Genomic DNA, 12,826 nt, shown 5'->3' with positions numbered 1-12,826 from the left:
TTTTAAAACTTCTTCGGTATTTTTTTAGTTCATAAAGAAGACAAACTTATAAAATTAAAAAAAAAATTCGGTTCGACTGTTTCAGATGCATCGCACGACCTCCATCACCGGCACCGATTTACAAGGCGCTCCAGAAAAATACTTACAACTTTGAAAAATTTTCTTTTTTAAACCTTAAATATAGTAAACTATCGTCTTGAAATTCCGTTTACCGCATTCATTTCCTTCCCTTTCAAAAAAAATTGCTAAAAAAACGCTTTATTTCGGCTTCTAAAGCAGACTACTGCCTTTATAATAATAAATAAAGAAGCAAATGGCATCCAGATCATATTAGAGTTGTCATGTCTGTCGCATATAAACGATAATGAAACGTTCATGGAAGATAATCGAGGGTTCGAATGAATTATCCGCAGAATTAGAAATTAGCTGATTTTGGTGTTCTGACCTATACTTTATCAGCCCAGACATTAAAAGGAATGAAAGAGCTGAACCAGCCGAGTAACTGAAAAAACCAACAGGAGCAATGCTGAAAGCTGAAAGTTTCGGAATCAAAGTCTCCTGAAGTACTCGTAAATAATATCTAATCGTTTCATACTTATTTACCGACAGGCTGTAATATCCAATCCCTAAAAACTTAGAAGAACGAAGAGTCATGAAATCTATAAATTCCAGAGAGTACCTGAGTCTGAAGATTATTATCAAGTCGCTCACTTGACTTAATTTAAAATTAACTTTACGAACTCATAAACAACATCGAACTACATACAGAGATATGTAAATACAAATTTATTCTTTTAATACTTTCATGTAATTGTACAAAGTTTACGCTTATAAAAACTAGTCATTCTTTATTTGAAATTCGATTAACTGGAGCCAAAGAATTGCGCGCTATAGAAAAATGTTTCCGTCTGTGTGGACTCCAATACAATGGAGATAAAACGTTGACCAATACCGCCGGCAATTACGTAAGCATTACCGGCACTTGAGTCCGCTTCACAGCTGATTTCTACATAGGTGACTATACTACCGGTACCAGATTGTGGATAGGTCAATTGAACAGTCACATCCTTAGGTTCTTCATACACAAAGGCATCTGCTATCTGCGCGACCAAGGAATCGCCTGGAATGTACAGAAAGAAAATGAGAATTTAAATGAGTATGGAAATTTTATGCCGTTTATATTTCTTAATGTTAAACCTACCTTGTACACGTCCACCTAATTTATATTCGACCGTAGAGCCGCTTCTCGCCTTACTGTTCTCCTTCTTCAATGCTACCAATGCTAAACCGGGATGATTTTTCTTAAACTCATTGATATCCTTCACAACCGTTATTTGGCGCACTTCCTCCAGCGATATGTCGTTGCTGCCGTCCCTGATGATGCCGGCACTCACGACACTAACAGCACAAATGGCGCAAAGCGTCAAGGCAGCCAAAGAGTAGAAATGTACCATTTTTTTAATTAAATGAATATCTGATTGAAACTTTCACAGTTACTATCACTGAATGACATGAAAATGCCAATAATTTGCTTATTTATATTACAACGACGTACAGCTTACCAATAGAGCGCCAGCAGTCTTATCAAATACAACAAATGATAAACATAAAACAACCGCAATAGCGATGTCATGGCTTGTGTTTGCCGAATTCCGGGATTTACGGGACTTTATATTGATTTTACTGGTTGTCAGTGTTTTCAGACCCTGATCGGATATTGGAGAATTTCTCTTAGAAAATGTAGATTAGGTTAGATTGAGAAGCAGAACTCTGTATTTGCAGAAGATCACATTTGGACCGTTATGAACACCGTCCTTTGTGGTACCAAGAAACCCCTAATTGGTCAAACCCTCACTATTTGAAAGCAATACTAGTATAAATAGACCATATTTCTAACCTCAAATTTAAGTAACAACTGATTCCGCTATTGAATCTGGTACCTTCCTTAGAGTTTTGGAAATATTCTAATATATTTTCAGAATCTGGTGGTTCACATTTAGTTCTTTCTTTGGTGTTTGTATCTGTAGAAGCTGTTTGACTTTAACGAAAATAAATAGGTTCTTCTAAAATCCATGTTGAAGTGATATTTTATAAGTTCGGTATGTATGTTTTGAGACGTGAGATTTCCGAGATTTGACAAACCTAACTGAGTAAAATGTAACCGAACATGTTTCAAAAATTTATATTGAAGATTTGGTCTGATATTTCCTCTAAACCGGAGCCGGGATATAACATTCTCTAACTACACAGAATCAAGCTACAAGTACCGTTATTAGAAATATTTCCAAATTCATCTTGCTAGTAATGATTCTACATAACCGTAATGGACTCAGACCCTTATCAGGCCCAGGACAGTCCACTCTACAGTGTAACTAAAATATGTTGGAAATATTTTTTGCGCTACAACAACAACATGTAGTTTAATTGAAATAAAACACTTAATGGATCACTGTGCGAAATTTCGTTTTGGCAGGTGTTCAGATAAAAACAAATCAAAATTTCATAACAAATACTAATATGTAGCAGTGAAAAAGTAAACTTTGCTTATCGTTTAAATTAATTTGATTTGTTTACGCATATGTGAGTGCACATTTTCAATTAGCAAATATACTTCGATGTGTAATACTTTCGGCAGAGAATGATGTCTTCAGTTTTCTCCAAAGGTCTCGAACTATTTTTAGAATTTCTTTTAAATGTGTTTATTTCCTACGCTGACTCATATTAACAATTCTAAGAATTCTTTCAACACAGTGATTGACTTTTGATTACCGTTACTGATTTATAATCACTATCTAGCTAACGAAATGACTCATTACATACAAAGTTTTGTATTTATAAACACAAATGTATGTATGTATGTATTTAATATGTGCAAATTGAAGCGAAAATCGTTTGATAAGAAGCTATAACTTTATCAGTTGTCGTTGATTTTTTTATAAAATCTAGTTATATGTATGTATGTACATATATACATAGGCAAAAAAATATTAGGCTTCCCCCACTACTGTTAAGCTACTGACAGCAATAATTGATAACATAAAAGCTGTGACAACTAACAGATATTATAGATTGTGGCGTTGATAACGGTATATGCTAGCAAGTAACAAGCAACTTCCGCTTGACTTTACAAATATACACACAAATTTATATTATTAGCAGGTTCTTTTGGATTTTTGCATTTCTTTAGTATATAATTATTTAATGTACAACCAAACAACTAAAATTAAAAAAAAACACACACTCACTTTACATTAAAATCATTTATTGCATGTTTATTTTTTCAGACTTATATTCTACATTTGCAATTCCTTTATAAATAAGAAATAAATAAAATTGTTAAAAGTGTGTAAAGTAGTACACACGCATCGTACATTGATAATATATATATATATATTTTTTTTTAAATACATATTTTCGTTACGATAAATGAACGTTATGTATCAACACACGAAATACATGTACACAAATATGTTATACACTTACATTACAAAAAGTTGTTGTTTCAATTAGAAGATTCACTTAAATTATAGTACTGTACCAGAAACTAATGTCCCATATGCTAATACATAGTAATTTAATTAATAAATTATAACAATTGGAAGATAAAATTTCTTAAAATTTTCTATGTAAAGTTGGCAATGTTGAAGCATTTCATTATGTATCTATAAAATAAAAGAATATACCTACATACACATATAAAAAATGTTTGCATTGGGCTTTAGCGCCGAACAGTCAGCGTGATCTCAAATGTGCAAGGCCATTTACAAATTCCCCTCTCAAACCAGCCAGTACTTAGTTAAAACTTAATAAAGTTGAGCGTTAAAACAAACGCTTGGAACGGTTATCGATGTCGTGTAACTTTTACTTTCTTCTTTCACATAAACACGTAAATATGATTGTTTTTTTTTTTTGTTTTTCTAACGTTTCCTAACAATAGTTACAGTCATTGCTTGTATTTTTTTTCGAACCATAAGGTTTTAATAACATTCGTACTTAGTGTGCGCCAAACAATTGCCGGTACGAATTCACTTATATAGTTAAAATTACGAGCACATACACTTACACATACATATACATAAATATATATATATATATGCAATGCATACAAACAATCCCGTTAGTAAAATTATGTTCTCACTGCACTTTGCAACTTCACTCATTTTAAAAACACTAAAATCTGTTCAACTTCAACAAATGCATTTCACAATCTCCTCGTTGCTAATGAAACCCCTTGCTGCATTGCTGTTGCGGCATGCCGCTTACCACCGTGGCTTGATTGCTTTGAACCACCATTGCTGGTAGCCATCGTTGACGTCACAATGTGCCAGAAATAGTTGCTGCGTTACCGGATGCACAGCCATGCATTTCTTGTGCGTGCGATGCAGCAAATGCTTGGTGTTCTCATCATAATTCCACGGCCCGTCTACGGTACCCAAACGGCAAACGGCTAATTTAATGCCCTGACGATCCGCCTCCACACAACGTTCACCCGCACCCAGTTGGCCGGCGGCATTCAAACGTAACAGCTGATTATTGCCACCGCCATGGCAGTGTGAAAGGCCCATAATGGCCGGTGGTTGACGACCCATCGAATCGAGACAACCATCTGTGGCCACGGAGCGCAATTCGCCCCAATGCAGATTGGCTGGCAGTGCGGGAAATTTGTCGTACACATCGTACGCTATATTGTCCATAAACCATTGGAAGGATTTGCAATTGAGACGCTTCTTCAGCGCCAATTGTTCGCTAATATCGCCCATATCGAGATAACGCGCCAACGGTTCACGTGTATAGAAGTATTCTTTGTGTGTGTCGTCAAACCAAGTCTCGATGACACGTTTGTAATTGATCGTAATTAATGGGCCCTTCTTGGCTTGCGCCAATTTGCCAAAGTTGTAGGGCATAAAACCGCGATAGACATGGCCAACGCGCGAACATGGCACCCACTCAATGCTGCCACCACATTGCCAGATCTTGAAACTCAATTCGAAGTTTTCACCACCCCAAACCAGCAGGCCCGGATCGTATGCACCCAATTCCAGGAAGTATTCACGATTAATGGCAAAAAGCCCACCAGCATGTGTGGGACTGCGATAGGGTTCAGAGTTGTGTGCGCGTCGTCGCTGCTCACGTTTGGGCACCTCGTTCTCCTTGTACAACATGCCCCATTCAAAGATGCCACGAAAATGTGCATCACTGCCATATACTGGCCGATACTCGAAGGTTTTATGATCGATGCCATCAATGATGGGCACAGTCATGACGGTGCGATCACGATAGATGGGCGCCAACAGCGGTGGCAACCAATTCGTATTCACTTCGCAATGTGCATCGAGGAAGACTATCACTTCGCCTGCAAAGAGCAAAAGGGAATGAGTTAAATTATGTAGATTTTCTAAAAGAACTTACTATGTATTATATTTAACATTTTGCTTACCAGTCGCTTCTTGTGCGCCTCTAGAACGCGTGCGAATTAGACCCTCTCGCTCCTCATTTCGTATAAGTTTCACTAAACCATTGAATTGTTGCAAATATTTTTCCAATTTCTCTCCCAAGTCCTGCTTATCAGAGAAGTCATCAACCAAAACTATTTCATGTAACATATGCTTGGGCGAGCGATCGATCACCGAATGTACTGTGCGCATAAGCACTGAGAAACCTTCATTGTGAAACACAATGATAACACTAGTCTTAGGTAAATCATAGGGATAGTCCCAATGTTTACACTCCTCCAAACGTGTATCACGCACTGCGCGATGCATGGATATTTCATTGGAACATGCAATATTCATGCCATATTCCATTTCAGATTCATCGGCTAAATTCTTTTTATCGGCGGAGAGTTGATAAGCATCACCATTCTCGCCGGGTCCAACACGTTCTTCCACATTTTTCGGCTCAAAATTTCCAAGACCTGAAAGTAATAAGCCACTCATTTATTATTAGGAACATACTTTATTAGCTTAGACAATAAAGTATATATACAGGAAGATATATAATAGTCATGAAACAACTAAGTAAACGAAAGGCGCTGGAAATTATTATTTTTGTTTGCAAGACAATGTTTGCCAACGAATTGTTTCAGCAAGTGCCCCTTTTCTATTTCAATGCTTTGAGTTTAATTAATTTAATGCATTCATGTTTTGATAACGTTCAAAAATAGAAACTTTCACAAAATTAATGGAAATCTTTGAAATTTTTTTATGTTAAAATATTTTTGATGTACAAAAAACTAATTAGTATATTTATGATGCTACACATGTACTTTGCAACAAAGAATATAGAAATTTGTATTTGTATCTAGTCAGAAATCAGGTTATTTTTGAAGTCCCGACTTGAGAGTTACATCCATAAACCTTCACTATGAACAATAAAGCGTATTGAGAAGAAAGCAGTAAAAATTTATATTTTGTTTAACAAAAACGTAAAATGCTTCTCTCATTTTGTTTAAAACGTGTATTGTTTTAAACATTCAATATAAAGCAAGGTCACAGCTAGTCAATGAACCGCATACCGGCGTAGATAAAGTAATTAAAACAAGTTTACAAACAAAAACGTTAGTAATCTCTCTTACCTTCGACTAATTTTGGCACCTCTTGCGGTCTTCCCTCCAATCGTTGATGGTTAAATCGCGATAATTTTCCATGGTAACTATTAAAACCACGCTTTGTATCGTTCCATGTGAACAGCAGAAATAATAGCGGCATTATAATGAGGCAGCATAATCCTACGCGGCACATACGTGCACCACGAAAATTACTTATACGCATTTTACAAACAAAAGTTTTAGTGTAATATAAATGCTTTCAATTGCTATATTACTTTGTTACTTGATATGCTACAATTCCACTAACAGCCGACATTAAAATGTGTCGACGTGTCGCAACAGCAGCTCAATCTACCTACAATTTTCACACAACGGATTAAGCTAAAACCAACAAAAATATACGCGTAACAAAACACAAGCGAATACACTGAACTCAAATTTAATTATCGACGAAAAAGAAAGGTGTTTATTAAATTAAAATTACCACTAATTTTTCTTGTTTACAAAAATATAAGCACTATAAAAGATTTGTTTTAATAAAACTCTTGTATATCCATTTCGGTAGGTAAATATTCACAGCTGAATCCGAAATTAATTTCAATCAGCATTTCACCTTTATAAACAGTGCTCGAACTAGCATTTTATTTTATGTGGTGAATTCATAGATGGTAGAATTACATTCAAATAAATTGTAAATAGTCAAATATATAATAAATTGAATAAGGTTTACAAACATGCCATTTATAAATTATACTATTGATCACTAATCAAATGATTTTAATTAAACAAATTGGTATGATAATTTACATTTAAATATTTTTTTTTGCTTTTCTACTACTTTATTATACACGCACCTAATATATACGTGTTTCACCATTATTCGAATCAATATGTCAATATTATTGAGTAGCACATCATTGTGAATTTGTTTTTCTACTTCGACGTAGAAGAAGAAAAAAACTATTCGAATTTTGTAAAAGCGCCCAATGGCGCAAAAAGAGGCATAAATAAAAATGCGTAAAAGTGCGCATCTTCCTCGCACATCTCGAGTTAATGATAAAATAAGAGAATATTACTTAAAATTTGGACAGGACCGTGATTTGGAAAAGTACATGCGTCTCTATTCACCATGCGGAAGTCGCAGCGATTGCAGAAGCCGTACCAGTACAACAACTGACAGCAGTTGTCGCAGTGAGGATGAAGGACGCAGCATTAGACGATTATTTCATCAAGAAACGGATACCACCACTGAAAGTGAATGTGAGCCAAAAGAGTTTATAGTACCAATAAAAATGCAGTCTGAAAACACAATTGGAAAGTGTCTGATGTCGAAAGTAGACGAGGTGAGAAAAACATGAAGTAAACATATTAGTTTTTAACAATTAAATTGTAATATTTAGTGCACTTCATCTGCGCCTGACCTACATACACCACCACCCAGTAATCTCAGAAAGGGCCAAACTAAACAAACACAAACACCGGATTCAATAGCCAAGTCGCACAGACGTCTCGAATGGGATTCCTTAGGTGACGTTGGCTATAAGAAGTCATTATCCACTAGCAACATCAGTATTTTAGAACGTTCTGTGCTTAAAGAATATTTTCAAGAAATTTCATCCATCAGCAGTTCGAAAAAAATAGTTGATAAAGCTGTTAGCACAAAAACAATGAAAAACCTTGTAGATGCAGAAATTCAAACAACAAAAAAATCGGAGAAAACTTCAAAGCAAAATATGCCCGAAAGTAATACACCACCTTTAGCCTCCAGTACAATGATGCAATCGAATAAAGCGAAGCACAGCAAATCTCAACCTAAATTAGTTTCTAAAAGCACATCGATGTCACTACAAAAGAGATATGATCAGTATGCGCAAACATCTATATATGCGCCGCCGCAGCACACATCTCGTGAAGTACAAGTGACGCTGTCCAATACGCCATCAGCCACATCTTCAACTGACATTGGCACTGCAACGCCAAGCAGTTTCGATTACTATTCATCACGCTCTACACGTTCTACAACAGACGATGATAATCGCGCTGAGAAAAGTGCATTAAAAAGTGTGCATAAAAATGTTATAAAATCCAAGATAAACGAAAAGACTGTGCATCCATTCGTAGCGGAAATTAATGAAATGTTAGCAGCTTGCAAAGGAGGTGGCACAAGTAAGCAACATAGTTCCAAACAGGCTAGCATAGCAGCGGATTTACAAAAAGTGCACGACACTTTACAGCAAGTTATAAGTGAGAATAAAGAAAACGCTTCAGCAACTTCATCGCTCATCAACTCGCCACAGCTAGATTTAGGCATACAACTGTTGTGTTCTCTAATAGATGCACGTAGCTTAAGTCAGAGGCAAAAGAAAAGACTGGTGCGAGACATTGTTAAGCGCATATCTACACTCAACCCAGAAGACGATAATAATGCCGTTGTTTCTCACATTAATAATGCGATAACTGCACAAGCGGAGATAAGTGAGACACAAATGAACGAAAATAAAAATGGGGAAGCAACACTACAAACAAATTCGGCGGTCACGTTGGCAAGGACTGCCAAAGCTACAATGGACATGAGCGAATTGGCAAGTAATTTACCTTCAAGCACAAGCAGCGAAGGTGTTGACGAACAGCTTGTACGTGTAAATGGTGAGTGCACTTAAATTTAATGACATTATTTCTAATTAATTTATTGGCTTTAAGTTTTAAAGAAACCATCGTTGCCCACAACGTCTGCCAAGGCACGGGCGCAATTGGCAAATAAAAATACTGAGCATGTGGAGAAATTACCAATAACGCAATTACGTATAAGTGCTGGTACGCAAGTTGAGGAGTCAGATGTGACACAACCAAAAGATAATATGCCGGGAGTTGCAGGAAGTTTAGAATTTGAGAAAAAATCAACAACAAAAGCGCCTGCAAATCTAGATAAAGACACCGATAAAGATTCCTCTGCATCTAAAGCTAGCACTACATCCAAAGACCTCACAACACAGAAGGCATTAATAGATATTGAAAGCGGTGGCACCTCCGACACAGACGGAGACGTCGCCGCGCACTCTACCATGCGCGAGTGGCTAAATCCTATGACGCAATCTGAAATTGAATATGAGCAGAAGAAGTTGGAAGTGGTAAGTATAGCCGCTAGAAAAAATAAACTAGCCAAATGCTTGGAAAGTGACAAAATCGAGCCCGAACGACAATCACAATTGCAGTGGATACAATCAGAAATTGAACGCTTAGAAACCTTACGTTGTCTGTTGCTAAAGCCAAATATGGAGCGTGTGCATACTTTGGAAAATAACGCAGTATCACCACTAAATGTGGAAAAGTTGTACGACACTGTTTTTACGGACACGAAAGTGGTATCCGTGTCCGGCACGACAACGACGACATCCACCGCACATAGCAATGAGAGTGACAAACCAGCGATGCAGGAAATCGAGGTGATAATTGAGGAGTCCAACGAGGATGAAATACAGTTGGACAAGAAAACGAAAACTTCAAAACAACGTAAACGTGAAACGCAAATCATTTACGACAAACCCACTGAAGCGACAAATATATATGACAACTTAGTGGCAGGTAAAGCGCGTTTCCGTACTATGACCGAAACCGTTACAATTAAAGAAGAGCAGGTATTGCCAACAACAGCTACATTAACGGATGAGGCACGAGCACCACCGAAACAGTTGCCAACTGCCAAGGAACGCACGCAGCAGCGCTCCAAGATTGACACACCTTCCGTTGACAGTAACGACAGCGAGAGTGTACGGTCCTTCGCACAGCAACGCAAACGTGAGTTCCTCGAGCAATATCGCAATAAGAGACGCACACACTACGAGTCATTGCTACACCAGCAGCAACAAATGTTAATACAACAACAACAGCAGATAATACAAGAATTGCAGCAGCGCTGCAATACAATCACGCATAGCGCAGCGGCGCCAACGACTGCACACTATTCGGTGCCACACAATTTGCCCAATGCCTATTGTCCATGTGCCACAGCGCCGCAACCGCCCTACCATCAAGCGTATTTCCAACAACAACAACACAACAAAATGTGTGCGCAAGCGCGCACAAATACAAGACGTTCACTAACGGCGCAACCACACTGCCCACCGCCATGTCCACCGCGTGTGCAATCACAACAAGCGGATGCGCTCAATTACTCACATAAAACACAAACCGTACACAGCGAGCAATCGACTTCATCAATATTTTGCATTTCATCTGAGGTCTCCATACCGATGGGTACAAGCAGCACAACAAGTTCCACCACGACAACTACACACCAGTATGATGATGTTGCCGCCGTAACGGCGGCTGTGCCAGCAGTGGGTGTACAAACTGGTGACTCGCTGCGTCGTTCACAACCGATTTTCGGTAAACGTTTCCAATATAACGGCGTACGTATGAGTGCGCCACACTGCTACGCATACAATCCACAACCCGTTAGTTCGGGTCAATCGATTTGTGTGCAAGTGAAACCGAAAGCCATCGCTTATGTCATACAATTCGAGAAGAAAACTACATCGTCAACAACAACAACAACCACCACAACAACTGGCGCTACAACAGCCTCCGCCGCCGCCAGCAATCAGTCCACACCGCAACACAGCAGTGAGAGCAACGATTTGCATGGCGTGGATTCGGAAGTGTGCGCCCTGCAGGACTATCTAGTACGTGCCAAACCGCAATTCATTGCACACACCAAGGAGCGCAAAGCCATACTCAATCAAATACAAATGCTACGCGAGCAGCGTGGCAGAGAATTGCGCGACATCATTGAGAATGCCAGCGACAACTCGTTGGAGACACGTTTGCAACATTTGCCACCACCCGCAACCAGTATGCCTCCACACCTTATTCAATTCAATTTCAATAAATTAATTTCACATTTTATTTGCAGAGCGTTTGCGCATTTTCGCCACCAAAGAGATGAAAGCCATGACACAGCGGCATTGTGAAAATTTACCGGAGGTCTTAAAGCAGCAAGAACGTAAGCGCGAAGAGCGACGTCGCCAAGGAAATCGTCTAATCAGAGATCTCTTTAATCAGGTAATCACTAATTACTAACTAAATGTTCTGTTAATTAACTAATTGTTACTTTTTATTTTTTTGTGTGTTTTTTTAGCGCTTGCAACGTCGTGTGCGCACCGGAAAATTATCATTAAACCATAGTAAAACCGTCATTTAGAGGAGAGAATTATATTTATATAGTGAATTTGAAAATTTAGTAAAGAAAATAAATAATAAAAAATAATAAAAATGCAGTGCAAGTATTTGTTGTAATGTGTGATAAACTGAAATTACCGTTAACTTTGTGGCTAAGCATATACTAGTGTACAATAACACACAAATAACAAAGAGATTAACTAGAAATGCTCCGTCGCTTACTTACAGTCGCTTACCAAGGACTTGAAGAGGTTATGTCATATAAAGTTTTATTCTTATTGCTGCTTGAATTATTAAGGCAGTAGGCAGCTTTAGAAGCCGAAAAAAAACTTTTTTTTAGCATTTTCTTTGAAAGGGAATGAAATGATTGCGGTAAACGGAATTTTAAGACCATAGTGTACTGTGTTTAAGGCTTAAAAACAATATTTATTATTAAAAAATATTGAAATTTTTTCAAAGTTTAAGTATTTTTCTGGAGCGCCTGGAGTCTGCACTTGTAAATCGGTGCCGGTGATGGAGATCGTGCGATGCATTTTTTTTAATTTTTATAAGTTTCTTTTCTTTATGAACTAAAAAAATACCGAAGAAGTTATAAAATTCCAAATTTTTTCGAAGTTTGAAAAAAAAATTCACTTTTTTAAGAAAAAAAAATTGACTTTAAGTTGCAAAACAAGTAGTAACAAATAATGTAAGTTAGTTAATTCAAATAGAAGATAATTTAATAGTAAAGCTAGATCACTTTGGTTTTTTTTCGATCGGACATATATTCTTTTTGCTATCGCGGGCACCGTTTTCTAACACTTGTGAAAATGAAAACTCAAGAAAACGCGCTATAAAGTTTGCCTGAGCATTCGCACCTGCTCGACGCTCGGCCACTAAAACTACTCTAGCTTCGAAAATATGTCGAATTGGCCTCTGGAATCTTAAAGACATATTCTTGGATAGTTTTGGAAGAGATTTAAAACAAAACAAAAAATTCGATTTTTTGAAGCCTGTAAAGCAGACTATACTGCTTTAAATCGTTTCAAGTGCAAGCGGCCGAATTTCGCCGTTTCAGCGTAATTATATATGTATATTACAGGGCGTTTTCAAAAATCGTGA

At 37.5% G+C, this 12,826-nt stretch overlaps 3 protein-coding genes across 3 annotated transcripts; 1 reads left to right on the top strand and 2 right to left on the bottom strand.

Annotated features, from left to right (window-relative positions):
* Positions 1–763: 763 nt before the first annotated feature.
* On the bottom strand, positions 764–1,520 carry LOC105208808 (uncharacterized). The gene is made up of 2 exons (XM_011178857.3): positions 1,202–1,520; positions 764–1,120 (listed from the first exon to the last, which is right to left on the bottom strand). The coding sequence occupies exons 1-2, from the start codon at positions 1,452–1,454 to the stop codon at positions 864–866; spliced, it is 510 nt and encodes a 169-aa protein (XP_011177159.1). The 5' UTR covers positions 1,455–1,520; the 3' UTR covers positions 764–863.
* A 1,721-nt stretch (positions 1,521–3,241) lies between these two features.
* Positions 3,242–7,151, bottom strand: LOC105208809 (N-acetylgalactosaminyltransferase 7). The gene is made up of 3 exons (XM_011178858.3): positions 6,575–7,151; positions 5,438–5,914; positions 3,242–5,353 (listed from the first exon to the last, which is right to left on the bottom strand). Exons 1-3 carry the CDS (start codon positions 6,768–6,770, stop codon positions 4,260–4,262), a joined length of 1,767 nt encoding a protein of 588 aa, XP_011177160.2. The 5' UTR covers positions 6,771–7,151; the 3' UTR covers positions 3,242–4,259.
* A 318-nt stretch (positions 7,152–7,469) lies between these two features.
* LOC105208810 (centrosome-associated protein Alms1a) lies at positions 7,470–11,823 on the top strand. Its single transcript, XM_011178859.3, has 5 exons — positions 7,470–7,890; positions 7,948–9,193; positions 9,248–11,398; positions 11,460–11,608; positions 11,685–11,823. The coding sequence occupies exons 1-5, from the start codon at positions 7,561–7,563 to the stop codon at positions 11,745–11,747; spliced, it is 3,939 nt and encodes a 1,312-aa protein (XP_011177161.2). The 5' UTR covers positions 7,470–7,560; the 3' UTR covers positions 11,748–11,823.
* The last annotated feature ends 1,003 nt before the right edge of the window (positions 11,824–12,826 follow it).

Source organism: Zeugodacus cucurbitae, chromosome 5 (genome assembly GCF_028554725.1).
Source record: "Zeugodacus cucurbitae isolate PBARC_wt_2022May chromosome 5, idZeuCucr1.2, whole genome shotgun sequence".
Lineage (NCBI taxonomy): Eukaryota > Metazoa > Arthropoda > Insecta > Diptera > Tephritidae > Zeugodacus > Zeugodacus cucurbitae.
Note: the sequence above shows the minus strand (reverse complement) of the source record. Positions and strands in the feature narration are given on the sequence as shown.

Excerpts from the sequence above, each read along its gene's own strand:
- LOC105208808 (XM_011178857.3), bottom strand. The coding sequence starts at position 1,454 with ATGGTACATTTCTACTCTTTGGCTGCCTTGACGCTTTGCGCCATTTGT. Across the intron at positions 1,121-1,201 it reads ATTAGGTGGACGTGTACAAG|GCGATTCCTTGGTCGCGCAG; the intron begins GTAGGTTTAACA and ends TGTACATTCCAG.
- LOC105208809 (XM_011178858.3), bottom strand. The coding sequence starts at position 6,770 with ATGCGTATAAGTAATTTTCGTGGTGCACGTATGTGCCGCGTAGGATTA. Across the intron at positions 5,915-6,574 it reads GGTGCCAAAATTAGTCGAAG|GTCTTGGAAATTTTGAGCCG; the intron begins GTAAGAGAGATT and ends TATTACTTTCAG. Across the intron at positions 5,354-5,437 it reads AGGCGCACAAGAAGCGACTG|GCGAAGTGATAGTCTTCCTC; the intron begins GTAAGCAAAATG and ends TGCTCTTTGCAG.
- LOC105208810 (XM_011178859.3), top strand. The coding sequence starts at position 7,561 with ATGCGTAAAAGTGCGCATCTTCCTCGCACATCTCGAGTTAATGATAAA. Across the intron at positions 7,891-7,947 it reads TGATGTCGAAAGTAGACGAG|TGCACTTCATCTGCGCCTGA; the intron begins GTGAGAAAAACA and ends TGTAATATTTAG. Across the intron at positions 11,399-11,459 it reads TTTGCCACCACCCGCAACCA|AGCGTTTGCGCATTTTCGCC; the intron begins GTATGCCTCCAC and ends TTTTATTTGCAG.